The 26708-nt window shown below is 34.9% G+C and overlaps 2 protein-coding genes across 5 annotated transcripts in view; both read left to right on the plus strand.

Annotated features, from left to right (window-relative positions):
• Positions 1-26708, plus strand: part of LOC150104072 (CUGBP Elav-like family member 1) — a 579257-nt gene that overhangs the window by 120229 nt on the left and 432320 nt on the right. For all 4 annotated transcript variants that reach the window (XM_090397270.1, XM_090397273.1, XM_090397272.1 and 1 more), the window contains exon 5: positions 4918-5043. In XM_090397270.1, the coding sequence (XP_090253396.1) occupies positions 4918-5043 (126 nt within the window). The remainder of the gene's footprint in view (positions 1-4917; positions 5044-26708) is intronic.
• Positions 19910-26274, plus strand: LOC150104073 (uncharacterized). The gene is made up of 3 exons (XM_090397039.1): positions 19910-19928; positions 25612-25693; positions 26136-26274. The coding sequence occupies exons 1-3, from the start codon at positions 19910-19912 to the stop codon at positions 26272-26274; spliced, it is 240 nt and encodes a 79-aa protein (XP_090253165.1).

Raw genomic sequence — 26708 nt, forward strand, 5'->3', positions numbered from 1 at the left:
CCCTGACCCTAATATCTGTATCACTTCTTACGTGTTCATTCTATAAGGAAAGCAAACTCTTTATCTCTTGTCGATTCCTAATTTTACTCACTTGCTTACCCTGACTGTTAAAGGTCATTCCTTGCTAAAAGAAATGAATCCTCTAATTTCTTTCTGGGGCCGTCTCCTCTTCAGATATTGACAAATTTATTTTTTTAAAGCTGTGCCAATATCTTAGAATAGAGGGAACTCTTATTCAGGGAGACTTTTCCAGACTCTTGGTGCACATAGGTGAATAAATTCGGTGGTTATACTCATAAATCAAACGCTTTACTCTGGCTAAGTAAATTCTGGTTTGTAGTCGTAACCTATAACAACATGATATACCTTTCTTTCAACCCCCCCCCGCTATGGTTCAGATTAATGAGTGGTAGTTTTGGTTCATATCTCAGGCAAAACTCAGGTATACAAGAAAAAACATATTTATTGGAATCTAAAGATATAATATATACTTAGACCAATCTCACTTTCAATTAATTCAATGACATGCTAAATCAAACTTTTTCAAACTGATTAATACTCTAATACATGAACAATAATTCCTTCTTTTGAGTTAGAGACTTAACACACATAATATACACATTATACACTTCTACCAAATTTTCTACCTACTATTTTATTCTTGCATAATAAACTAGTCACAATCATCTATAATTCCTAACAATTTGTCTTATGGATATCAGCCACTGCTAAATAATCACTTAAAGTTCTCAATTACTGTCCATACTCGATTATTACACTACAATGATCTTTCCCTTTTTCCGACTGTGTAATTATACAACAAAATCTGAACTTTACCATTTCTTGGGGCAGGGTCTCCAGGTCCGTCTGAACTGTCCTTCTTTGTTTGAATTCTCTTTTGATACTTCCATAAGCCTGCGTCCACGTGGTGGGTCACTGTGGTCATCAGATTAAACTATGCTCTACACCTGGCATTTTTTTTTCCTTGTCTATTCTCGATCTGTTTCGGGCCATCCTCGTTTCTAGCTGCCAGTTCATAATATACATGTGCGATAGTATTCTGTTGGAACTTTTAGTGAAGGCAGCATGTGCCGACTTCTCACGCTTCAGTACCGGTAGAAATTCAGACATTGAAGGGAAAGGCGCACCCTTCGATATCGAACTATCACCAAGAAACACCATCAGGAACCACCAGTCCACGAGAGAAGTCAAATCATCATCCAGCAAAACAGGCGAAAAAAGCCTTGAGAAAGGGGTGCAAACCCTTTTTATTCTCTCTTCCCCCCCCCCCCCCCTTTTTTTTTTTTTTTTTTTAACACCCTCCTACTAGCTGCGATAGCGCCCTCTTACTACTTTCTGCGATCTTTTCCCACCCGCTACTTTCTTTGTCCGAGGCAACTTCGGCACATCGTGAGATCATAGCAACGTCTTCCAGGAAACGAATGTGCATCGCTTTTCGAGATTGCCAATGCTTCGGGCTCGCCCATGACCTCTGGACTAATGTTTACATTTAATTTACCCATTCATTGTATACATGATGCATTTCATATAATACTAATTTACTTTATTTTTTACTTTATTTCTTCTGCTCGAGCACAAGTTTTTTCTCTCAGCTGATTTTTCTGACTTGTTAAATCCTGAATCAATTGTTTCTTTAATAAAATGCTTCATTCAGGATGGAACACTGCTCTTTTTGGCTTTTGCCTCTATCATTACCCAGAGTGTGTATGAAGTGCAATGTGAATATAATCTCTCTTGATACAAATGTGTAATAATGTGTGCTTTAGTGGAAATGGAGCTGCTGCATTGTAACCAGCCTGCAAACTAATAAGTTAAATTATTTAACATTTACTTTGGGAAAAATACTGATCAGGAGCAAGGGGGGGTGGGACTGAATACTCTTGAAAGAAAAGATAATTGCTATGCAGAACTTAATTTACCAGATTTTTTTAAAAATTGTTTCATGTATTGAATTCATAAAGGTAATGGAACTAGTATAAGATTGAAAATAATGCAGAAAATGTAGACCCAAGAAATATATGTATAAATATAAAATAGCAAGAATATAATGCAGCAAAGGATTAAATTTTGAAATAAATGTGAATTTGAAAGTGTTTAACAAAACTAAGAAACTAACAAAAGCTCAGGACAAACTACATTTTTACCTGTATATGAAAACATTTTCATGACTATAGCCAAATGCGGATGTAAATTTATTGCCAGCATACTAGTAAATTATATTACTCAAAAAATGTGTTATAATTTTCGTATAAATTCAATTGCAATACATTTCTGGCAAAAGTTACACATTTCCTAAGGATGTAGTTAAGGAATTAATGTACGGTGCTTACAGAAAACTATGTAGAGAGACATTTTTCAGTATGAAATATGTCCAATATATACAATAGGAAGATATAACCGAACTTTGTGCCTAAGCAACATTGTGAGAGCTACATCACGGCTCTCACAATGTCACTTAGCACCAAGTGATTCAGGAGTTTATTGGCAAACTGGTCCACTCCCCCTCCTCTTTCAGAGCAAGGATATAAGGCCTTGTTTGTTTTCTGGAGGGGAAATTTAAGCGAGCAGCTCCCTATTGCATCCCAAACATATTTTATGGGGTTGGGATCTAGGGAATGTGCTGGCCCCTCGATTCGACTAATATCCTCCATCTCCAAAATCATCTTCATGGATTTCACCTACAATACCATGGAACAGTTGAACATAACATTGAAGAACTTTGTTGCAGTATCGTTCACCAGTCATAGTCCCTTTTTCCAGCACTTATGGCTCGGTGCATCCATTAAACATAATGCCTTCCCCACACACATACCATGACCCCCAGCACTGCCATAATCTATCCCTTTCAAGAACATTCTCATGATGGTGAGTTTTGTCTAGAATCAGGGGAGAGACTAAAATGACTCATTTGTAAAGAGTGTATTAGCCTACTGGTGTCTTGTCCAATTTTTATGGATGCAACACCACTGCAAATGTGCTCTATAATGAGCTGTGGATAAAGGAATGCAGGCTACAGACATATAGACCTACTTGTCACAGTTTGTTGAGATATCTACATACCTATACTTGAATGGAGCCGACTTGCAAGCTTACCTGCCATGATGCATCGATTATGTTTTGCTGTTATAACCAAAGATCTGTCTTCATGCTTTGTGGTAGAGCGAGGGCAACCTCTTAGCAAACTTCTGGAACACGTTGCATTAGTTTGAATGCTTCCCAGAGCCTGGATATAATGCTATGTGAAATTCCAAACTTTCTGGTGATATCAGTAATTCTGCATCCTTCAAGCTTTCCAAATTATCAGTTATATAGATTTCCACATGTTGATTTGCTGAATTTGCAGTTGTAATCTTCTGTAATAGTGTTTGTCCTTAGGTTTTTGGACACCAGTGTATATGATAATCCAGCAGTATTAGTGACAATGTGTTGGTTTTGAAAAATTTGTCATTAAATTATAGAAGGAAGATAAAACCAGTTATGACTAACTATTAAGTGGAAGTTTGATTGCTTTGGGATATTATCATCACAGTAATGTTGAATTAAATTTCTTTCAAATACTGGATCTGATAGTTGTTATTGCATATAGTTTGGACTCAAATTTTTAAATAACATTGTATCATATGTTGAATGGCATTATTATAATTTTTGTTTTAGTAAATTTTGTAATTTATTACAAAACTTGAAAAAACAAAACTGATGGTGAAGACAGTTTTGTAATTAGTTTGTCTGAAGATTTGTTGTTTGATGGTTTATAAACATTAGCAGTGCATTGAAATTTGAAGATTGTACAATTTTTTTATGTGTCTTTGGGATAAGTATTTGTAAGAATTATTACTATATTAATATGACCTTATTATACAGTAGGGGTGATAAGATGAGAAGTAAAAATAATTTCCAATAATATTTGGAATTTATTATCTGATTATAGTGTCAGAGGGCAGTTTCAATTAAGGACATAACTGTAATGCTTCTGCTTGGTGAAAATGATCATGTGGATACTACCTTGGAAACTGGCTAAGTTTATGAATGTCCCATTCAGAAAAGGGTATATGCTGAGGAGTATGTTGGATTCTGTGTCATGTTATAAATTGTTAAATGGGAAGGATATCAACAGTGCATGAGAAGCCTTTAAAAAAATACTTGAATGATTCATTATCTGGAATATATATATATATATATTGATATATGGAATATATTGAGAATGAATGCCCATGTTAGAGGCTTAATGGAATTAAACAGCACCGAGAAAGGATTAAAACTAATGTCTAATTTTTTCAATATTTTGTCTCCATCACGGAAACATCGTCTAGGAGTACAATACACTTGTAACACACCTAAAGGCAACAGCAATTCTAAGTGAAACATATGGATCAAAGACTGGTCCTAATTATTTAATGCTCATTCTGTGGGTGCCTGTTGGTAGCCTAGGATGTAAATTCGGACCTTGGAGTATTAGCATGTTCCATATTTTGAAAGGTTTATGCAACTATATTTATTTAAATTCACTTTATTTTTGAGAACAGCTACAGAGTCTAAAATCAGTCTGTTTCTTCTATGTTTACTGCCATTGAGCATGGTGGTCTTTTTTTCAGTTGATTCTGTGAGCCGTATCTAAAGTATTTTTTGCAAGACTGGTTGACCATCATAGCTGTTGATGTGTTTTTTGTTTTTTTTTTCCTCATGAAGATAGTGGCTGATCTTCCAGTCTATCCATAGTAGGACAGACATAGAATGTAAAGTGAAACTGAAATTGTGAAATATAGGGCATGCACAGTTGATGCATTTATTGAATAAATGCCCAAATTTACTGGATTAAATGTAAACATTTTGCATTTAAATTATTACATCACTTACGATATATGTTGAAAAAAAATATATATATATTTTTTTTTATAGAACGTAAACTATTTGTTGGAATGCTTTCAAAAAAATGCAGTGAAAATGATGTTAGAATTATGTTTTCTCCTTTTGGTGCAATAGAAGAATGCACAGTTTTAAGAGACTCTAATGGACAAAGTAAAGGTAAATTATTTTATCTTAAAGTGGTCTGATATTCAAAAGTGTGTTTAAAGCAGTTTATGTTAGCTTTATTAGCTGTTATGTAGTAATGTTATACATATATAGTAGTGTTATATTACTATATATTAATATAGTATAATGTTATTAAGTAATTTCTAATAATATTAATGTTTTATGTAGTAAAGTGTATTTTTTCAGTTACGTTCGAACATGCTTAAGCTTTAAGTATATTTGAATTATAGAAGTTTCACTCTATTGGTAGCCTTTTTGTGGTTCTGAAAAAGATATCATGCCTAGATTGAAGTAAGTTTCAGAAATAGCCCTGGTATTTCACCAAGTGTTAGTGATTCCACATATATACGCACATGCCATTGTTTGTTTAATGGCATTCATAATGAAATCTTATTTCAAGAAGTATTGTTACTAAATCACTTAAGGAATTGACAACGTAGATACGAATATAAATTAAATTACACTTTAATAAATATTTCTGATATTTTCACTTTAATAAATATTGCCATCTTCAAAAGGAACTTATAAAAAAAGGCATGTGCACGTAGGCACTACAACACAGTAACTGAGAATGAAGTGAAGCTATTGTTCTCCTAAAAGTCTTAATGGTGCCCTCTAGCGGGCTAAGTAGGTGTTCTTGGCCGTTGGACTGAAGGTCTGCTGATGTAAGCCTCCCAAATTTGGGGCAGTCTCATACAACCAAATTTGTTGAGGTTTGGAGAGTTTCTTAGGGCTGAGGCTGATTCCATAAATAGTCTTTCGAATTTGTATTTGCTACGGCGTGTTACTGTAGCTTTCTTCCACCGTATTCTGTGGCGTGTATCCAGAGCATAGTCTGCAAGACCAGAATGGCAGTACTTGTGAAAACTGATGTAGTCCTTGTGTTCTGAAATTCTGATATTCGCTGTCCTGCCTGTTTGGCCAAAGTAAGACAGTTTACAGCTGCAAGTTTACCATCACACATAAAAAAAAACCTCAGCCCACTTCAAAGCCAGCATAGAAAACCTTACACTCCAACATACTGACATAGTGGTCAGCTTTGACGTCTCCTCCTTATTCACAAATGTCCCACTCAAGGAAACTTAAGAGCTAATCCAAGCTAAATTTTCTCCTGATATCTCAGACTATTTCGTTTGGCAGACTATTTTGTTTGGACAGCCATGGGTTCATCACTCTCCCCACCCTTGGCCAATTTCTTTATGGAGACCTTTGAAGAAAAAGCCTTAGCCTCTGCCCCACAAAAACCAACCATATGGCTTCGCTACATTGATGATATGTTCGCTATTTGGCCACATGGCTCTGATACACTCCTCTCCTTCTTAACATTAAACAACCAACACCCCAGAATCAAGTTCACCCTGGAAAAAGAGGAAAACAACAGCCTCCCTTTCCTAGACACACTAGTCACCTGCCAGCTGATGGAACCTTGGTTCTCTCAGTTTATAGAAAACCCACCCATACAGGCAGGTACATTCACCAACAATCGCACCCCCCCCCCCACAACAATATGGAGTAGTGAAAACACTATACAACAGGGCTAAACTAATCTGTTCTAACGACATGGCCCTAAACACTGAACTAATCACATCTTCAACACTTTCTCAGCCAATGGCTACCCCCCCCCCCCCCCAAAAAAAAATCCAAAAAATATTGAAACCTACAAACCACAACCCCCCCCTCCCCACGACAGGGATTATTCTAACTCCATCACCATTCCCTACATTCAAGGCACCTTGGAAAAAATTACCAGAATCTTAAAAAAACATGGCTTGACCACCTGTTACAGACCATACAGAAAATTGGTATCCCTTATCCGCTCCACTAAAGACCAACCACTTCCCCTAGACCTATCTGGTGTATACCAGGTCCCTTGCAGCTGTAAACTGTCTTACTTTGGCCAAACAGGCAGGACAGCGAATATCAGAATTTTGGAACACAAGGACTACATCTGTTTTCACAAGTACAGCCATTCTGGTCTTGCAGACCATGCTCTGGATACACGCCACAGAATACCGTGGAAGAAAGCTACGGTAATACACCATAGCAAATACAAATCCGAAAGACTATTTGCTACGGTGTATTACTGTAGCTTTCTTCGGCCGTATTATTGAGGCTGATTCTATTTATGGAATCAGCCTCAGCCCTAAGAAACTCTTCAAACCTCAACAAATTTGGTTGTATGAGACTGCCCCAAATTTGGGAGGCTTACATCAGCAGGCCTTCAGCCCAACGGCCAAGAACACCTGCTTAGCCCGCTAGAGGGCACCATCAGGACTTTTAGGAGAACAATAGCTTCATCACTTCATTCTCAGTTACTGTGTTACAGTGCCTACGTGCACGTGCCTTTTTTTATATGTTCCTTTTGAAGATGGCAACGTGACGTTGCAGAAATATCGGAAATATTTATTAAAGTGTAATTTAATTTATATTTGTATCTACGTTGTCAATTCCTTAAGTGATTTAGTAATGCATAACCAACGTATAAGGTCTGTCTACAAGAACAAGAAGTGTTGTGTGTGCATGCATGCACACATGCTTTTTGAGGACAATCACTCCATGGATTGGTTGTAAAACTGAGTCTTTTGAATCATTTCATTATTTCAGTTTTAGTCATATGTAATTATTTCATTGTTTATTTATTTTTATATCTCTGCCTGAAAGTCAAAGTAAAATGATCAAAAACTTATCTTCGACCTCTCATGCATGATAAGCATCTGAAAGAAACTGAGTTCTTGAGCCAGAAAACTGGTGATTAATTTAATTTTTTATTCAATTTCATTAAATTAGAAATATGCATAAATTTGAAATACATTTGGTAACAGTTAAAGTATAATGAGCCCAGAACAAGCCATGTAAAATACTCCCACACCACAACTCTTGCTATCTTTATGAAACTTCGCTGTTGTACAGAGTGGAATAATTATTATATGGGCACTTGCATGTGGTTTGTGTAATTGTTCTGGGAGGCCTGCTAACATTTTGCCAAGCATTGTCGTTTGCTTTTGAACAGTACCTGTTATACTTTGCTTTGAACTCAGTCACTGACAGAGCACTCAAAGCTGGTTGAATGTCCTGTAAACCCTTCAAGTAACATATGGTTTTCTCCCCTTTTTTTGCCCATTAACCATTGTCCGTAATCCTGAAACTTCAGTCTGTGCTCATACCAAGCATTCTGTAGACCTGCAACCACTTCTTCACTCGCCTCTGGATTTTCTGCCTTAGTATAGTATCCTTCACCACTAACTGTAATGCAAAATAAAATGAATGAATAAATAAATAAAGACAATATAAAAGTGAATGAATAAAGTAAAGTGAATGAATAATAAAGTGAATGAACAAAATCAGTCATCTCAGCATACAGCATAGTCAATTTGTAAAACCTTTCATTACTGTTTTCATCGTTGAATTTAGTGCTACTAATCTAAATTCAGTTTTCTGCAAAACTTCAGCTTTTGACCTGCCTTTTTTGTTTGTTTGCTGTTTTCTTTTCTTTTTTTTTATTTTTTTTTTTATGTTTGTCAGCCTGGTTGGATGAGTGGGTAGCATACCTGCTCTCCAACCAACAGGATGCGGGTTCGAATTCCACCATGGGCATAAATGTTTGTGATTGTCTTTAGGTGGAAAATGAATTTCATCAACCTGTGTGAGACCACCTTCCTGATTATTGGAAGCCTGAAGTAGCTTGAAAACGTTTCATGTTTGATCTCTAGAGCAGGGTTTCTGGATTATGTAAAAATAAATTAAAAATACAGTGTGTGTGTGTGTGTGTAATTGATAAAATTAGAAAAAAAAAATCCTTAACCCACCTATGATATGAAATGTACTATACGTTTGCAAATAACCTTTCGTAGCTGGGGGCAACATAAAAAAAAAGTGGAGCTTCGATATGTAGATGTATGAATGTGAAGAATATGATTGTAATGCTTAAGATGTTGAGATGTATATATTGAGTATAGAGATTTGTCAAATTGCAGAACTAGGGGAAGAAATGAGAACTAATGGGCATTACTAAAACGTGCACATTGTTGTTATGGTGAATAAGAATGAGAACTTTTTTACTAAGAGAGAGTGGATGATGCATGAATGGAATTAGTGCAAATAGATTTGATAGGTTTCTGTGCATTGAGAGATTCAAAATGTATTTACAATAAATACATTTGAAAGGTCTCGCTGTTTGACTTGTAATATAATAAATTTATGCCTCTAAAGCTTTCCATCCAATGTTAAATCTTGCTTTCCTACGCCATGTCACATCTAATTTAAAAAACAAATAAATGAACAGTAGCACCAGATGTTGCCTTTAAAATATCTAAATAAATTAGTTATTTTAATTGCACAAAGACATCCAAGATCATACTGTGCCAGGACACAGGTTACAGCAGTATGTATGTATGCATGGTAAACAGTTAGTAGGATAATCACAAACATCCATGCCCCTGGTGGGATTTGAACCTTCAGCCTCTTGGCTGGAGAACAAATATGCTAACCACTCAGCCAACCAGGCTGGCAATATCTAAATAAGTGCATCATTATAATCTTCAATAATTATGTAGTTAATGGATACAATCCAGTATTTGAGTAAACTGTATTTTTGTTCAGCTGTTTTCTGAACTCTTAAATAAGTTATATTTTTAATCTGGGAAAAGCAAAACACTCGAAGAAAATACTTTTTGACTTCATCATTCGAGATACCCTTTCTTCTTGTTGCAGTGTGAGTTTTAAGGGAGTACTAAATCCTCTGGAAAACACTAAGACATCTAAGGCATCAATAGTATTTCCTGGTCAAGTCCACAAATGAAGAGAACATTAAGTTCTCTTTTTGTTCTGGGAAATTATTTCACTCTGGGAAACATTCAGAGATCAAAGACAAAAATCATCAAGTGTGTGAAACAGTATAACATTTATATTTGGGGATGAGCGGTACCTGTTATACTTCTTCCTTTCAGTTGTTCACTTGTTACTTATTTTCGTATTTGTTGATTGTTCGACAACTATTTTTTTAGGATAATTAACTGCAGTAATTAAAAAATAAATTCTATACTGAAATTAATGCAGACAGTCCCAGGGTTACGGATGACTTGACTTTCGGCTTTCTGTACTTGGGAATGGGCTCTCCATAAGGATAATTAAATTAATAGTTCAAGAACTATTTTCTTTTGCACGTGTAAACAAACCCACATGGCGTAAGCATTTCATTGACAGCATCTTTGTGCCAACAGATAGTCTCATTGTTTCTGTGGGCACTTATGCCATCACTTTTATCTTAACTTTTTCATTCAGTTTTGCGAGTCTGTGATTACCCTTATGACCATGCCTCCAAAGCGAAAGTCCACTGCAAGTCCAGGTGAGCCTGCAGTGAAGAGAAAGGTGATTACAATGGAAACAAGGAAATAAAGTTTTTTACATGTGCTGTTTATAAGCTATGCAAATGAAGGTAGTTGTGATGAAGAATTTGTTGCAAGTAAAGGTTGGTTTAATCGTTTCAAAAATAGGGCAAATATGCATAAAATTAAAGTACAATTAAAAAAGCCAGTGCTGATGTAGCTGCAGCAACTGAATTTCCTGAAATGTTGAAGAAAATTATTGAGGAGGGGGATTATTTGCCAGAACAAATATTTAACATAGATGAAAGTGGATTGTTCTGGGAAAAAATGCCTATAAGAACTTACATCTTGAAAGAAGAAAAAAGTGCAGCAGGGCATAAAGCAGCAAAGGACAGACTAACCTTATTATTGCTTGGGGGTAATGCATCCAGAGAATTTAACCTCAAGCCTTTTCTTGTTTACTGCTCTGAAAATCCAAGAGCACTTTGCCACATTATTAAAGCAGCTCTTCCCATTATTTAGAAGTCAATTTTAAGGGCCTGGGTCACACTTGCCATGTTTTGAAGATTGGTTCTTGGACTCTTTTATTCCTGATGTGGAATGTTATTGTTCGAAAAGAAAATTCCCTTTAAAATTTTGGAATTTTAAAGTTTAGAGTTCTGGAAGAATTATAACATCTATGATGCCATCAAAAAAACATTGCTGATTCTTGTGAAGAAGTGAAGCAATCAACAATAAAAGGGATGTGGAACAAACTGTGCTCCCAATTCTGTGATGATTTTCATGTCTTCACAGAAGACATGGCTGAAGCCAGAAAAGCTGTGGCAGATAGTGGTAATGCACTGGACATCAATGAAAATGATGTCATTGACTTACTAGAGTCTTATTCACAAAAATTAATCAATGAAGACCTTATGGAAATAGAGAAGCAGCTGATAGAAACACAAGAACACGAAGAATCAGAAGATCCAAAGCCAAAAAAGTTTATGACAAAAGAATTAGTGAAGATTTATGGGGAATCAGTATTTGAATCAGGATCAGATTCTGGTGCTAGAATCTGAAGCAGGATTTGCTAAGCTTGAGGAGCAAGATCCTAACATTGAGCAGTTTACAAAGGTTTACCATACAGTTAGTGAAAACATCAGCTGCTACAAGGCCATTTATGATGAAAAAAAAAAAAAGGCTGTGCAAACAATCCTAGATACCATTTTCAAGGAACCAACTTCAGTGGTAAGCATCCCTCTTTCACCAACAGAATCAAATCCTGATTCTCCAGCACCAGAATCTGATCCTGATTCAAATACTGATTCTCCAGCACCCACTATATCCTCTTTAGCACCATCTCCATCATCTTCAGATTAATGTTAGCCTACCTTCTTGCCTCAAAAATGCCCCTTCCAGTAAGCAAGACATTGATGCAACATTAGGTGAGTGTTAACCTTTAATATTCTTTTTTGAAATTTCTCCTATCTAAACATTTTGTATGAGTTTTTGGAAATTTTTCACTTTTTTATACTATAAATTTAAAGATACCCAGAAATTATATACTTGGTTTAATCCTTTATCCAAGTGTAAGCAAAGTTTGTGCCTGAAATATAATCAGGACAGGGCAACTCGTATATAGAAGCTAATGACTTCTCATCACTTGCCTTAGTATTCCATAATGCAAAGTGCATATCATTACAGATATGTATAATGCTAAGCATTATGCGAAGGATCAATACCCAGACCGGTTTTGACTTTATTGAGGTCTCATCAGTGGGAGATATGTGCTTTGCACTATGGGATACTAAGATAAGTGATGAGAAGTCATCAGCTTCATTAAGGTGGGTAGAGTCCCCTAATGAGAGGTTTACGACAAATTAATGCAGCAGGCTCGTCACTCCTTTGCTGCATCCCCCTAAGAGCAAGTATTCATAACTGTAGATCCGTGTGTGTGTTCACAGGGCCAGTTTGCCTGTTCTGAGAGACGAAAAACCTGAGTTTCCAGGTGAAAAAACACTCTACCTGTATGAGACCAGCTAACTTTCCTTTAGCCGAAGGTGTCACAGATAAAGGTTCCTCACATCATGGATGGGAATCGAATCCAGATCTTTTCGACCGAAGGGCTTCGATTTTACTGACTAAGCTACGGAGGCTCTCTTGAATATTTATACAAGTAAAATACACGTTGCTTTAATTAATAATTCATAAAACCTGATTTATATTATTCAGCTTTTAAATAAAATTCTCTTAAACAATCGTCCATGCTAGAATTAATAATAAACTAATTTTTAAATGAAATAATTTTAGTGTACAGATATTTGTACATATTTTATTGTAATAGTGTACAGCATATTATTGCATTATTAAATGCCTGATGGCATAAAAGTGGCCAGGAAATTAATTTAATTACTTAGAGCGATGTATATATGGCTGGCTGATTAATATCAGTCATTTAGCTTTGAATACATCCTTGCTTTTTTGCATGTGTGTTTACTTGTGGTGCTAAATGATGAGTAAACCATTCCTGGAAAATTGTTTAGTTTCCAAGCATTTAAAAAAATATACAAATTTTCTGTATGAAATGAAACTCTGTGCTAAGAAACAGGAGGCTTCCTTTAGTTCTGCAGTACACAAATGACAGACATCAGCAGTATGCATTGATGCCTCAATTTTGTATTACTAAAATTTAATGCATTGTATGCAAATTGCAAAAATTGATGCTTGTAATCTTGCTAATTTTACTAAATTTAGTAAGTCAGAATAAACATAGATATTTCTTAGCCAACTAAAAAATTTTTGAAAATTTTTGAAAATTCAAAATGCTGCATTATAAAATAGTGAATTAATGAAAAGAAGAATAAATATTGATATTGCTAAAGCTAATTAAACCTAAACAAGAGACCACACATAAATCAGGATTACATCCTGATTTATGTATTTCTTTAGAATGCCATTCTAAAGAAAAAGTTATGAATCGGTTTAAGGCACGTACTTTTTTTTTAATCAACAATATGCTTTTTCTTTTATATTACCCATTGGATGTTGTATTTGCAGCTGAGCATACTTCTTCATATATATAAATAGTCATATCTAGTGTTAAGAGAAAAAGCAAAAACGTGATTAAATTCGGCTGACACACAAGAGTACTAATATATTGCAGGAAAGTTCAATTTCAGAGGGCAGCTGACTTATGGTTCGAATCTTGGAAGGATCGCTCTTTCGAAGGTTGGATAAATGGTAGATTACTGTATATTGTTTGCATATACTTATTTTCTCAGTTTACAACATAAATTAACTTGATATAAATTTACAACATAAAGCATATACTTAAACATTTTACATAATGAAAAGGCTTTAAAATAATAATCTTGCAGAGAAAAGTCAGAGATTGAATCACATGATGAACATTGGGAAAAGAGTTAACTACTTCCTTATTTTCATAGATTTTATTTGTTGTTCATAGATAATCTGTATAAATTTGCCCTTTTTTTGTGAACAGTAAACGAAAAGAAACACAAACTTCTCTTTAGTTTTATGAAATGGTGCAGAAGTAAGTGACTGCAATGGTAAAGTAACTGAAAGTGTTAAGAATGCTGCAAAAAATAATTCTTTTGTGTCATCAAGTAAAAATGATGACATAAGATGTTCTTTCTGAGACAAATGACTCGAGTAACTGGTTGTGCTGTGGAAATGAAGCATTTTGTAATATATGTAAAAAAAATTCCAGATCTGCTGACAGCAGCTATAAATTATTACAAATTTTTTGAGGATCTTTCATAGTAGTGACTATAGACATCAAATGAGGCATCCAGTTCTCACAGAAAATGCTGACATGGACCAGAAATCACCCAAAAGCATGTCTCTAGCATTTTATATATACAAAAATCAGAAACTGAAGGAGGTATTTGTTTCCATTATTCTTCTCCACGACTCCACAGCTGCAGGATACTTTGATAATCCATTAGAGAGTGAAAGGAACAAGTTATTCTTTCCATGGAAGACTGGCAGTTGGATAGCTGGCATAGAAACAGATAGATCAAGTGGCACTAGGAAAAAAGAAAAAAAGCAGTGGGCTAATAACAAACTGCTGTCTTTATTGCTGAATTTGAGACAGTGATTAAAGCAAGCACACTTGCACACACACACACACCTTTTGCCAGAATTCAAAATGAGAATAGGAAAGGTACCACATTAAAAACAAAATTCCTCAATAATAGTGGGAACACTGACTGCACTTGTTAATAACTACTCTGCAGTGATAATACATTTGGAGAAAATGTATAGGCAATAGAAAAGGGGATGATGCTGCAACATTAATAGGCCTATTGAAGAAAATGAAGAATACTCCTTTGCATTTAGAATCCATTTTCTCTTAGATTTACTAACTTTATTCAAGTAACTGTTATAAAAGAAAAAACCTCAAAAATAAAATCAGAATATAACATGTGAACAGTACCCTGAATGTTCTGCAAGGAATGAGAGCTCTACATTTTGGGTGGACATTTTTAGCTGACATAAATAGTAGTCTAGGTATTTACAATGCAAGCAGAGAGTTCTATTTGAGTGTTGAAAGAGGGAAAAAAAAAAAACTATGAGCCAATAATGTATTTGATATAAAAAGATTGAAAATGAAAATCAAAAGTTGCTAAAACTGTTTCATGCATTGACCTCATCTGAAGATCTGGAAGATTTTGGGAAGAAACTGATTTTAGGTAAGCATTTCAGTATTTATTTTATGACAGTGAAAAATGTTTCATTAACTTTGCTCAGAATTGTGCGGAAGCATCTAAACATTCAAATTTTAGATGCAAGCAATGAGTAGTAACCAAACCTGTCCTTTCTTTATTGCTCATTACTCTTTTTTTGAAAGAACAATGAGTAATAAGGACAGATTTCTATTCTCTTTAGAACTGCATGAAATTGTAGATATTATACCAGCAAGAATATCATGTTAACAAGGTTTAAATCAAATGAACGTAATAACAGGGAAGTTCAGTGATCAGTGAATCCCTCTGCTCTGATTTATTAATGATGCATATGAATGGTCCTTCTCTTCAGAACTTTATTCATATAAATCAGTAAATATGTGATTTATTTTTAAAAGAAAAGATAAGCCCTTAAATGAACTTTTTTCAGTTGCATAAATTTTAAACCCATATAAAGTATATTTCTATATAATTATGTATAAGGTGTAGTAAGAATTAAAGAATGTATTGCTTTTGTTTTGTTATAACATTTTTAAAACATCACTTATGAAAATATTTAGACTGATAATATGGGTGAGTAAGTGTGTGTGTATTATTTATTTTATTTATTTATTTTTTTGTGTTTGTTGATAACAGATTTAAGTTGTATTTCTGGAACCCTGGTTCCGTTCCTTCATTCTGTTTGCTCTGTCTGCCCTCGAAATGCTGCATCCCCTTCACATTTTTCCCCCAATAACTATATCATTTATTCACAATTAGTTAATGCTACTAATATTTGGGCAAGAAAAGCAAACTCCAGTCTACCAAAAACTTCCTCTTGTTCCAAATACTTCTGACATTAGTGGACATAAAGCATTATTGCCTTCTCAGCCCAAATCAGAACAAAATGGTCACCCAAGGAAATAAATTCAGCATTTTCTGTTCATTCTTGTGCTCACTTGCCTCATTGGTATCTACCGATTCAGTAGTATTTTTTCCAGACTCCATTCAAGTGCAAGAATTAAGTTCTTTTGTTCATTGAACTCACTACATGCATCCACAAACTGAACATTATTCCTCTTGCATAACCTATGTATTGATATCGATTCCTTTATAATCGTGCTGTCTCTCTCTCTCTCTCTCTCTCTTTCATGTCTTGTCACCTTTCAGGTCATTTGTACCCACCAAAATGATCAGCTCTTTCACTATACATTTTTGCATCCTAATAGCTTCACATCATTAATATTTGTACCTGAGCAGCACAGGTACATTTTTATGCTCTCATCAATAGCTCCTCTTATCACTGAATCTCCATAGAAAATTCTCACTTAATTGAACTATCCTTTCTCTTCTCAGCAGTAATAACCACTCTCTAAATATTTTTAGGGATGGTATTAACTTTTTTAAAATATTTTTATGAACATTTGTGGATATCTACTCATCCTAATATTAATTAGGATGAATATAACTGTTTACTGTGTAATCACTATTACTGCTGAAAGGTCTGTTTGCTCTTTGCACCTTAATAACCATTACATGGAATTGGTAGGATACCGTTTGTATTTATGGACAGCTACATGGTTCTTTGTATCCCAGTGCACATTGTATTTGTAGACATCTTTTCTCTACTGATCCTCCTCATCTATATGAAATTCTGACTGTTGTGTAAACTAGATGCATAAACCTAAAAGCTGCCTTCCATTAATATATTATTATGCCTATATAGTAGATAAGGATGGGGCATTAAAAAAAAAAAAAACCCTACTTGGAGAAAGTGTATGAAATATATAGGGAATTTAAATTTCACTCTCTCTTTTTTATTTTTTTTTTCACACCCTCTATCCCTCTAAGCACACTTTCCACAAGTTTGTGATGTACAAGTTATATTTTGAGTCACTCCTCTTTCATCATGACTGCCATTCCATGTAGTTTTTGGATGCTGATTAGTCTATATATAATGTTCCTATTCATCCAAAGGAGTTCATGTTGAGACTAGAATTTCTGAATATGGTTTGAGGAAATTGTTGTGCATTATTAGTTTGAAAGTAACATCGATTTGTTCTTTAAAATTGCCACAGATTGCAGTATCCAGAAGTGTACTGTCCTCATCCTCATGGGGACTACAAAGGTCAATGACTTCAATAGGAGAAACACTTCTAAACTTTTATGCCTGTAGAATGATGCATTAGATCATAAGGTGTCCCTCATGTATCTACCATATAGTTCGCCCACCGATTAGAGGTCCCTCGACATTTCTGCGCATGTCAGAAAAAGGAGAATCCATTCCGATAATAGGGTAATCAATCTGTTTTCTGGGATGTGTTTGTTTATTATTACAGGTAAATTTAGTTTTCTTTTACGAACATTGTAGTTTTTAAAGTGTAACTATTTTGCTTGCATAACAGTTGGAAAAACGTATGTAGAGTATTAACAAAAATAAAATAGTATAGCATAAAACAAAAATTTAACTAAGTTTATTTTTAAGAAAGTTTTCTATAAAATAAAAATAATTTTAATGAAAAACAGAAATTTTTTCAGGTGAACTTAGATATTCTAAACTTACAGTTGAGAGAACTGAGACACTTTAATGTCCTAAACTGATTAATTATTTATGACTTGTTGTGACTCTTTTAACAAACCCATGCAAAAAAAAAGGTTGGAAAAAACTACCATTATCAAATTCTTTTAATCTTCATAGTCATCTGAATCGGTGTCCGAATCGCCATCACTTTCACTTAAACTGATCACCAAAGGTTTGCATAATTCTTCGATAATTCCGTCACTGTCCCAATACATATTTTCCAATGAGGTGACATGAAAGATATTTTCCCCAGTTTTGAACTGTAATACTTTCAGTCGCCTGTTCTGAAAGCTTAAAAAGTTTCGACATGTCAATATCTCCAGTTACATTGCGATGACGAATGAAACGTTTCAATTCTGTCCAAACATACTCAATAGCATTAATATCGCAATGATATGGTGGTAGCCTCAAAGCTGGAAATCCATGCTCTTTGAGCATCATGTCGAATTTAAATAGTTTAGTTGTGGGCGAGTTTCTTTTGACCAAATTAAGCAATTCAATTTTTTGCATATCTGGGGAATGAGAAATATTATTTGCAGAGAGCCAATCCATAAGAACTTGCTTCTTATTAGACCAATTTGGAACTTTGTTTAATCGAATAGAGCGATCTGAAGCATTATCAATTATAACAACAGCATTTTTAGGAAGGTTTGGAATCAGTTTTTCTTCTGCCCACTTTTCGAAGATCGTAGAATTCATTTGCCTATAGTAATTGGATTTGTATAGTAAGTTTGAATTCGGTAAAAAAAAAACCATTTCTCCACCTGCACACAAAATTATTATGCGCTGCGAGGCATTTCCAGTTTGTAGCACTCCACATTCTTCTTTAGACTGCCAACATTTTCCATAAGTTAACTTACTATCAATCCAAGTTTCATCTAGATACACAATTGGTCTTTTCTCCTCCCTGAAACGTCTTATTGGTCTCAAATACTGCGTTCTAGATAAAACAATGTCACTTCGCTCCATGATAAGTTTCCTTTTATTCTGGGACTTTTTAAAACAAAATCCGATTTCATGAAGTATTTTCCTTAAAGTGTCTCTTTTCCAAGGAAAATTCATTTTTTTCTTTAAGCACAGGAATCAATTTCGGAACAGTTGGCACTCTTTTCTCGACCACGTAACATTCGTGAATAGTTTTTCTTATAACGTCTACATTAAAATCATTCAAAGCTACGGTTTCGATGGTTTTCTTTACTCTGGCGTTTTTTTTTAGGAGATTTAAATTTTGGTTTACCTTCACCTTTTGATTCCCTACGAATTCTTTTAACAGTCGACCCCGATACGCCCACAATTGCACTTGCACTTTTTATGACTTGAGAAAGGGGAACAAGGAGACGATTCTTTTTTGCAGAATGTCAGCACATTATTCAATATTCTTTTACAAGAGCTACTGAAACTACAGTTAACAAGTTCTGTTGTTAAACAACGACAGAACTTGTTGACTGTACTGGATCCATCATACAAATTAATAATTTAAAAAAATGCAAAAAAGCAACAACAAAAATCAAGCTAGTACTAGTACAGCGACAAACAAGAAAGCATGTGATTTCGCATGTTGGCATTCATACATCCTTCATTTCTTTCTCCCCTACAGCATGAATTGACTATTTTGCCAAGAATTTTGCCAAAGGGGAGATCTACAAACGGTGGGCGAACTATACTCACATTTATCCAATGGAAAAGTGCACAAATTAACAGTGCTTTGAAGCAAGTATAGATGTTTTTGTCACCAGTATAGTCTGTGATGTTATTTCAATGTTTGATGATTGACTTATGTTCAGTTGCCACTTTATAGAAACTAAGATCTCAGATATTAATGTTGCCTGCATTTGATTTTGGGCAATGATGTTTTTTTATTATTGTCACAGATAGATAAGTAACTGATATGGCAACCTATGATCACATCTTTTTCAAAGTCCATAAGTTCTTTTCCACCTGCATAGACGGAACATTAATATCTTGCTTTACATCAGGGTTATGTTCTTAAAAAAATGTGAAACAACTCAATTTGAAATACCATTTCAATTATGATAAGAAACCATTCGAAATATTGAGGATAGGTATGTGCACTACAGTTTTCAAGAAATTGTAAGTCAATCTTTATGTGCTTCTCAGTTATAAAAAAAAGAAGAATGAATTGAGATAAACATTTCAGTATATAAACATAAAGGAACAACTTATGCAAAACTCAAGAAACTAACTTGCCCATACTGAATCTAAAGGCTTTCAAATTGAGAGGCCATGTTTTTTGGCTTTACGTATTCTTTTGGGTAGGTTACATGTATGCGAAAAGAAAAGGTACAAAACTATAAATAACTACATACTTTTTCAGATTATCTTGGAAGTAGCGGAATAAGCTACATTTCCGGCTTTTCTTACCATTCGTACTATGGGCTTACACTGCATAAAATGGTTCCATAAATTTTTACGTTATCACATCGTGTGTACTTTGTATATAATTAGTTTACTACTTCCTTACTTGCCGATGCTAGAATTATGTTTCATGTGCTATTAAATTGTTACAGGGAACTTATTTTTGAAAAATGCAATTATCTATCATGTGGTCTCCGCTGAAGGTATGGCCATGGGGGGAGCCCATGGCCGTACCTTCTTTTTGTAAATAAAAATTGTTTTGCCACACAAAATACCTGGAGCGGAGTATGTATGGGCAATGAGGGCCGTGATGTCATGCAGAAATGTTTTCTGCAGCAGAATAATAGTATCATTGATCGGGACATTGGTGAAAAGGGCAGTTATATCGAAGGTGACTAATAAATCTTGGTCGTTGAGTGTGATGTTTTTAATTTTGTTTATAAAATGTGTATTTTTTTTTTTATGTAGGAGGGGAATGACTTACCAATTCCTCGAGTGTGGCTGCTAATTTCTTGGCTAAGTGGTAATTAGGGCCGTCGATTCCTTCAACTATCGGACATAGTTGTGTGTTTGTTTTGCGTATTTTTGGCAGAAGATATTAGTTTTTTGGTTGTTTCTTCTGGCCAAGTGATCACGGATTTAATTAATTCTGTTGTTTTCTTTTCGATGCTTTTAGTGGGGTTGTAGTTCACCATTTGGTAAGTGTTGTGGTCTGATACCAAATGATTCATTTTTTTTTAGGTAGAGGACAACGATAGCATTAGCTTTATCTTCTTTTGTGATTAGAATGTCTTTGTTATTTTTTAAGGATTTGACGGCCAGTTTTTCTGTTTTGTTTAGGTTGCAACATAGTTTTTTATTTGAGTTTAATATTTATGTTGTTTCCATTGGTATTTTGTCAGCTAGATTGGAATGGAGGGACCTTAGATCTCTTTCAATATGATAAATGAAATCTAATTTGTTAACTAACCTCGGTGCATTGGCGTAGTTCAGACCATTTTTCAGCAGAGAGAGTTCTCCCTTGATTGAGGTTGTAGCTTGATTTGTTAATAACTTGGCTGTGGTCTGTTGGTGTTGATTGCTCCTAGTAATGTTGGTTTGTAATCGGCTGTTCCACTGGATATGGCATCCCAATTATATGTTGCTTTCTTGTTGTTTTGATGCTTGGAACTTCACTACTAGTTTTTCTTTTTCATTCATTCATTCATTTTACCTTTCATTAATCGCTGAAATTTGTCTCCATGACTGGAAAAAAGAAGAAATGCTGCTGTCGTTAGATCATCCAGAGGGCACCACGAGGAGGTGACTGTCAGACTTTTGCCCTCCTTCAGTGATTATACTTAGTGATTATTCAGTATTCAGTGATTCAGTGATTATACTAGCGGCAGCCGACGGGACTCTTGATTTGGAAATGATGTCAGTGTTGAGAAATGAGCAAATCATTCCACCCATTACAAGAAATATTAATATCATCCAATGTAATTTAAATGGTATCGTTACCCCAGCAAGCAAAGAAAAACTAAATGAACTATTACTACTAGCTGACAAACATGATGCTGATATTATCTGCATCCAGGAAACCAAACTTCAACAAATCAACAGACTAAACATTAAAAACTATAAAATCATAAGACAAGATAAGCCTATGGACCAAAATGGAGGAGGGCTTCTGACACTAATCCGAAACTTGTCATATAAAGTTGTTGAGTTAGACATAGTATCAGAAGGAACTGAAATACAAGGAATCCAAATACTGGAACCAAGTAAAAAGCCATTAAACATATTCAATTGTTATCATCCTCCTGACAAACCTGGACCAAATCTTTCCAACCTATCCCATCTCATTGAAGAAAACTCCATTATCTTAGCAGACATGAATAACAAACACCTGTTATGGGGTTCTGAGGAAATAAACCCAAGAGGAGAAAACCTGAGTAATTTCTTAGATGAAACAGGACTAATAACTCTCAATAGTGGAGAACCTACTTATCTGTCTAATTCTTATGGTACAAAAGATGCCCTAGATATCACTGTGGTGTCTCCTGATCTTCACGACAAAGCCATTTGATCTGTTTTGGAACCAGTAGGAAGCGACCATACTCCAATATTAATCAATCTGAACCCAAAAATGACTAGACCCACCCAAAAAAGAAAATATTGTTGGAACTTCCAGAAGGCAAATTGGGAGAAATACAAGGATGATGTAAGTAAAATGCTGAAAGATCACACATACCATGATGACTTAGACAAAGACTATATAACTTGGAAGAATACTATCCTAAATGCAGTAAAGAAAAGTATCCCAAAGGGTTACAGGAGAAAAATTATTTCAAACTACACAAAGGTTCACCAGGAACTTGCCAGTAAAATAACTAAACGAAATGAATTATATAATATCTTAAAAATTGAAAGCTCTCCAGAAACCAGGATTGAGTACAACAAGATAAATGCTGAAATTAAACAAAAATATAATATATTACAAAGAACTAGGTGGCAAGAATTATGCCACAACTTAAATTCAAACACTTCAGATACCAAACTTTGGAAACTGACTGCTAATTTACAAAGAGACCTACCAAAGGTAAGTGAGACTAACATGCTAAAAGATCTAGATGGAAATATCAAAATTGGAGATGGGGAGATCTCCTCATCTCCCCATCTCCTTGGCCTTTCATTTTCAAAATATAAGCACACTAGAGATGAATACTAGGAAAGACCATCAACCCAATTGATGCCTTGGAGAGACTAGATATAAATAAATCATGTGGACCAGATAACATATAAGAAATTATGATCAAACATCTTCCTTCCCTAGCACTAGATTGGCTACTTCGCCTATACAACAATAGCCTAAAACAAGGAAAAGTTCTGAAAGACTGGAAGACAGCCACAATCATACCAATCTTAAAGCCTAACAAACTGCAAGACCAACTAGGAAGTTATAGACCAATTTCACTGACTTCAATTCCAGGCAAATTAATGGAAAAAATGATACTCCAACGTTTGAATTACTATCTAAACAAAAATAGTATACTACCACATTTTCAGGCTGCCTTTAGAAGAAATCACTCAATAACTGTTCAACTTTTCTACTTAACCCAGACAATTCAAGATAACTTCCAGACCAAACCTACCAAATCCACCATTGCAGCTTTTATAGATTTTAGCAATGCCTTTGACAAGGTGTGGAGGCAGAAACTCTTTTCCAAACTTTGTCATATTGGAAGGGAAAGTTCTTAACTGGATCTATGACTTTCTAAGAAATAGAACAATTCGAGTCAGAATAAATAATACCTTTTCCAAGAAAGTGAAAATAAGACAGGGACTCCCTCAAGGTAGTATTTTGAGCCCACTCCCTTTTTCCATCTACTTAAATGACTTAGATAAAAATATAAATAAAGAAACAAAGATAGCTATGTTTGCTGATGATTTGGTCCTATTCTCAGCTCACAACAACTTAGAAATAGCAGAAGGTCACTTAAACAAAGCCATTGAAAGTTTAGCTACATACTGTGAAAACCAAAAAATCAAAATTAACCCTACTAAATCAGAAATCTGTGTTTTTACTATTAATAACTACCTCAGAAAGTGGAGACCAAAGATTAAGCTAAACAGTCAACTCATTACATTTAATGAAAACCCCAAATACCTTGGAGTAACTCTGGATCCATCGCTAAGCTTCAATAAACATATCAACAATGTTGCAGTCAGAGCAAAAAGAAGGCTAAATATCATGAAAAGTATCTCAGGTAAAGAGTGGGGAACCGATGCTAAAACCTTAAAAGTCACATATACCTCTATTATCCTTCCCATAATGGAATATGTTTCTCCAATCTGGATGCAAACATCACAAACCAGTTTAGACGAGCTTATAAAAATTCGGAAAAATGCAGCTAAAATCATATGTGGACTAAGGAATACAACAAATATCAGAATTCGAATCCAACCTTGTTCCTTTAAAAATTAGGTGACAAGAAAATCTTACCAAATTTGTAGAAAAAAGAGCCAACCTTCACATCATAGAACAAGTGAACCTTTTACAAACTGGAAACCAACAAACAGAATACAGAAAAAATCAACAATGCATGAAAATCATAGACAATAAAATTCCCTTGGATTGTCCAAATAAAATAGCTGACTACCCAGCATTTCCTCCAAATCAAGACAGGAAAAATATAGTTATCAACTCTGAAATAGAGAAACATGAGAAAAAAAAGCTTAGAAAACCCTGAAATCTTGAGATCATTAGCCCTTTCAAAAATAATGGAATATGGACGTGACTCAATAAAGATCTACACAGATGGCTCCAAAAATCCAAATGGCAATTCTGGGAGTGGCATTCTGATCTATGGCTCTCATAATATAGCACTAAAAGCAACTAACAGTATTTGATGCAACTCATACCATGCAGAATTAATAGCCATTTACACAGTACTGCAATATTTGGACAAACAAAACCCAAAGGAGTTTATATTTTTCACAGATTCCTTAGCAGCGTACTGATCTATGGCTCTCATAATATAGAACTAAAAACAACTAACAGTATTGGATGCAACTCATACCATGCAGAATTAATAGCCATTAACACAGTACTGCAATATTTGGACAAACAAAACCCGAAGGAGTTTATATTTTTCACAGATTCCTTAGCAGCGTACTGATCTATGGCTCTCATAATATAGAACTAAAAACAACTAACAGTATTGGATGCAACTCATACCATGCAGAATTAATAGCCATTAACACAGTACTGCAATATTTGGACAAACAAAACCCAAAGGAGTTTATATTTTTCACAGATTCCCTAGCAGCCCTTCAAGTTATTAAGAACTGCTACACTAGCCATCAAGAAATACTTAGAGACATAGCAAAAAACATAAACAAACTACATAAGAATTCCAAAATAATCTTCCAATGGATTCCATACCATGTGGGATTAAAGGGAAATGAAACTGCAGATGAAGTAGCAAAAATGGGCGCAACATCAAGTGATACCACAGATTTCGATCTTTTTAAAAGCACACCCCCCCCCCCACAAAAAAAAAAACCAACATAAAAAGAACAATTCTTCAGGACATGACTCATCACTGGTACTCAGTAGAAAATCCAGGAGCTACCATTAACTCCAAGTTTAATCACAGTGCCACTACCATGATCTCTCGCCTCAAGACTGGCCACACAAGACCAATCAAGTTTAGCAATGGCATAAAAGTCTTCTTCACCTGCAAAATCTGTAACATCGAGGAAGCATCACCAATGCATTTGCTAAACTGGATGAATATTTTCAAATGTGAACTCTATAACAACCCAGAAAAGATGCTGTTTAAAATAAACGAACTTGACCTCAACGATCTGGTGTAATAATACCATGGGATAATAATAATAATAAAAACCTTTCATTAATTTCATTTTACCTTTGTGAAGTGCAGTAGCATGTAGCTTGGTTCTTATACATATGTATTTTTCTGATGATGACCTCAATAAAGAGGGTCGAAACGTCAAATGTTACTTTCCTAATGTTAAATAAAGTAATTATTTTAACACGTGTGTTGTGTCTTCCTAAATTCTTAACCCTGAATGCTGACCACTGTGTAACCTTAAAAGAAAGAAATTCCTACGATATATAAGTTAATGACTGCTGTAAACAATGATGAAGATCTCCCTTATATTGCATTAACAACAACTTACCGGTTGTTAAAGGTCTTTAGTTTTGTTTCCGCCACAAGAAAGCAATCATCGGCATTGCTTGAAAGGGGAGATATAATTTTATGGCGTTGCAAATAAAATGCATTCTATCAGCAAATATCGAGGGACGAAAAATTTATTATGCAGCCGAAACCTGGGTGAATGCTAGTCACACCTGCACTAAAGTTCTCCAGGACACGATAGTAAAAAGTGCTCGTCAAGCATTTTTGTTGGACTTAACAAACCAACAGGCCTGAAAGCACTGAGTAGAAAGGGATCTTATATAATCATTACGCACACTGGGAGTGAAGACGGATTTCTACCGGGGGGGGGGCTTGAAATTTTATGAGTGCAGAAATCACAAGACGATTGTCATAAGGAAATGGATGGAAAGCACTATGAACATTGGTTCACGAACATGTTTTTGCCAAACATTGAACCTAACAGCATTATTGTAATGGTCAATGCTCCTTACCATTCTGTCCGAGTGGAAAATGTGCCATCTCAGGCTACATGCAAAAAGGACATTCAAAAGTGGCTGAAGGAAAAAGGAATTGGTTTTACTTTTGATATGATGAAAACATAACTATTGAACTTGGTGGCAAATGTCAAAAGTCAGTTTCAAAAATATCGCATTGACAGTATTCGCAAACGGAAAGGACACACAGTTATTCGTCTTCCACCATACCAATTTGAACTGATCCCCATAGAACTCATCTGGGCACAAATTAAGGGGCATGTTGCAGCTAAAAATACAACTTTCAAAATTTCAGATGTTGAAAGACTGGTCATGGAAGGATTTCAAAAAAATTACTGAGTGCACATGGAAAATTTGAATAACCTATGCTGTTGAAGAAGAAGAAAAATTCTGGGCTCTTGATGGAATGATAGATGAAGTGGTGGAAAATGTGTGTTTCACAGTGGATGACAGCTCTGAATCTTTATTTAGTGAAGATACATAATCTGATGGTACTAGCCACAGGCTGAGTGGTGTTGAGGAGCTTCCTCATTAAATTAATG

Source organism: Typopeltis vanoorti, chromosome 8 (genome assembly GCF_054136105.1).
Source record: "Typopeltis vanoorti isolate ZY-2024b chromosome 8, IOZ_Tvanoo_1.0, whole genome shotgun sequence".
In the NCBI taxonomy this organism is placed as follows: Eukaryota; Metazoa; Arthropoda; class Arachnida; order Uropygi; family Thelyphonidae; genus Typopeltis; species Typopeltis vanoorti.

Excerpts from the sequence above, each read along its gene's own strand:
- LOC150104073 (XM_090397039.1), top strand. Across the intron at positions 25,694-26,135 it reads GCATTAACAACAACTTACCG|CATTATTGTAATGGTCAATG; the intron begins GTTGTTAAAGGT and ends TGAACCTAACAG.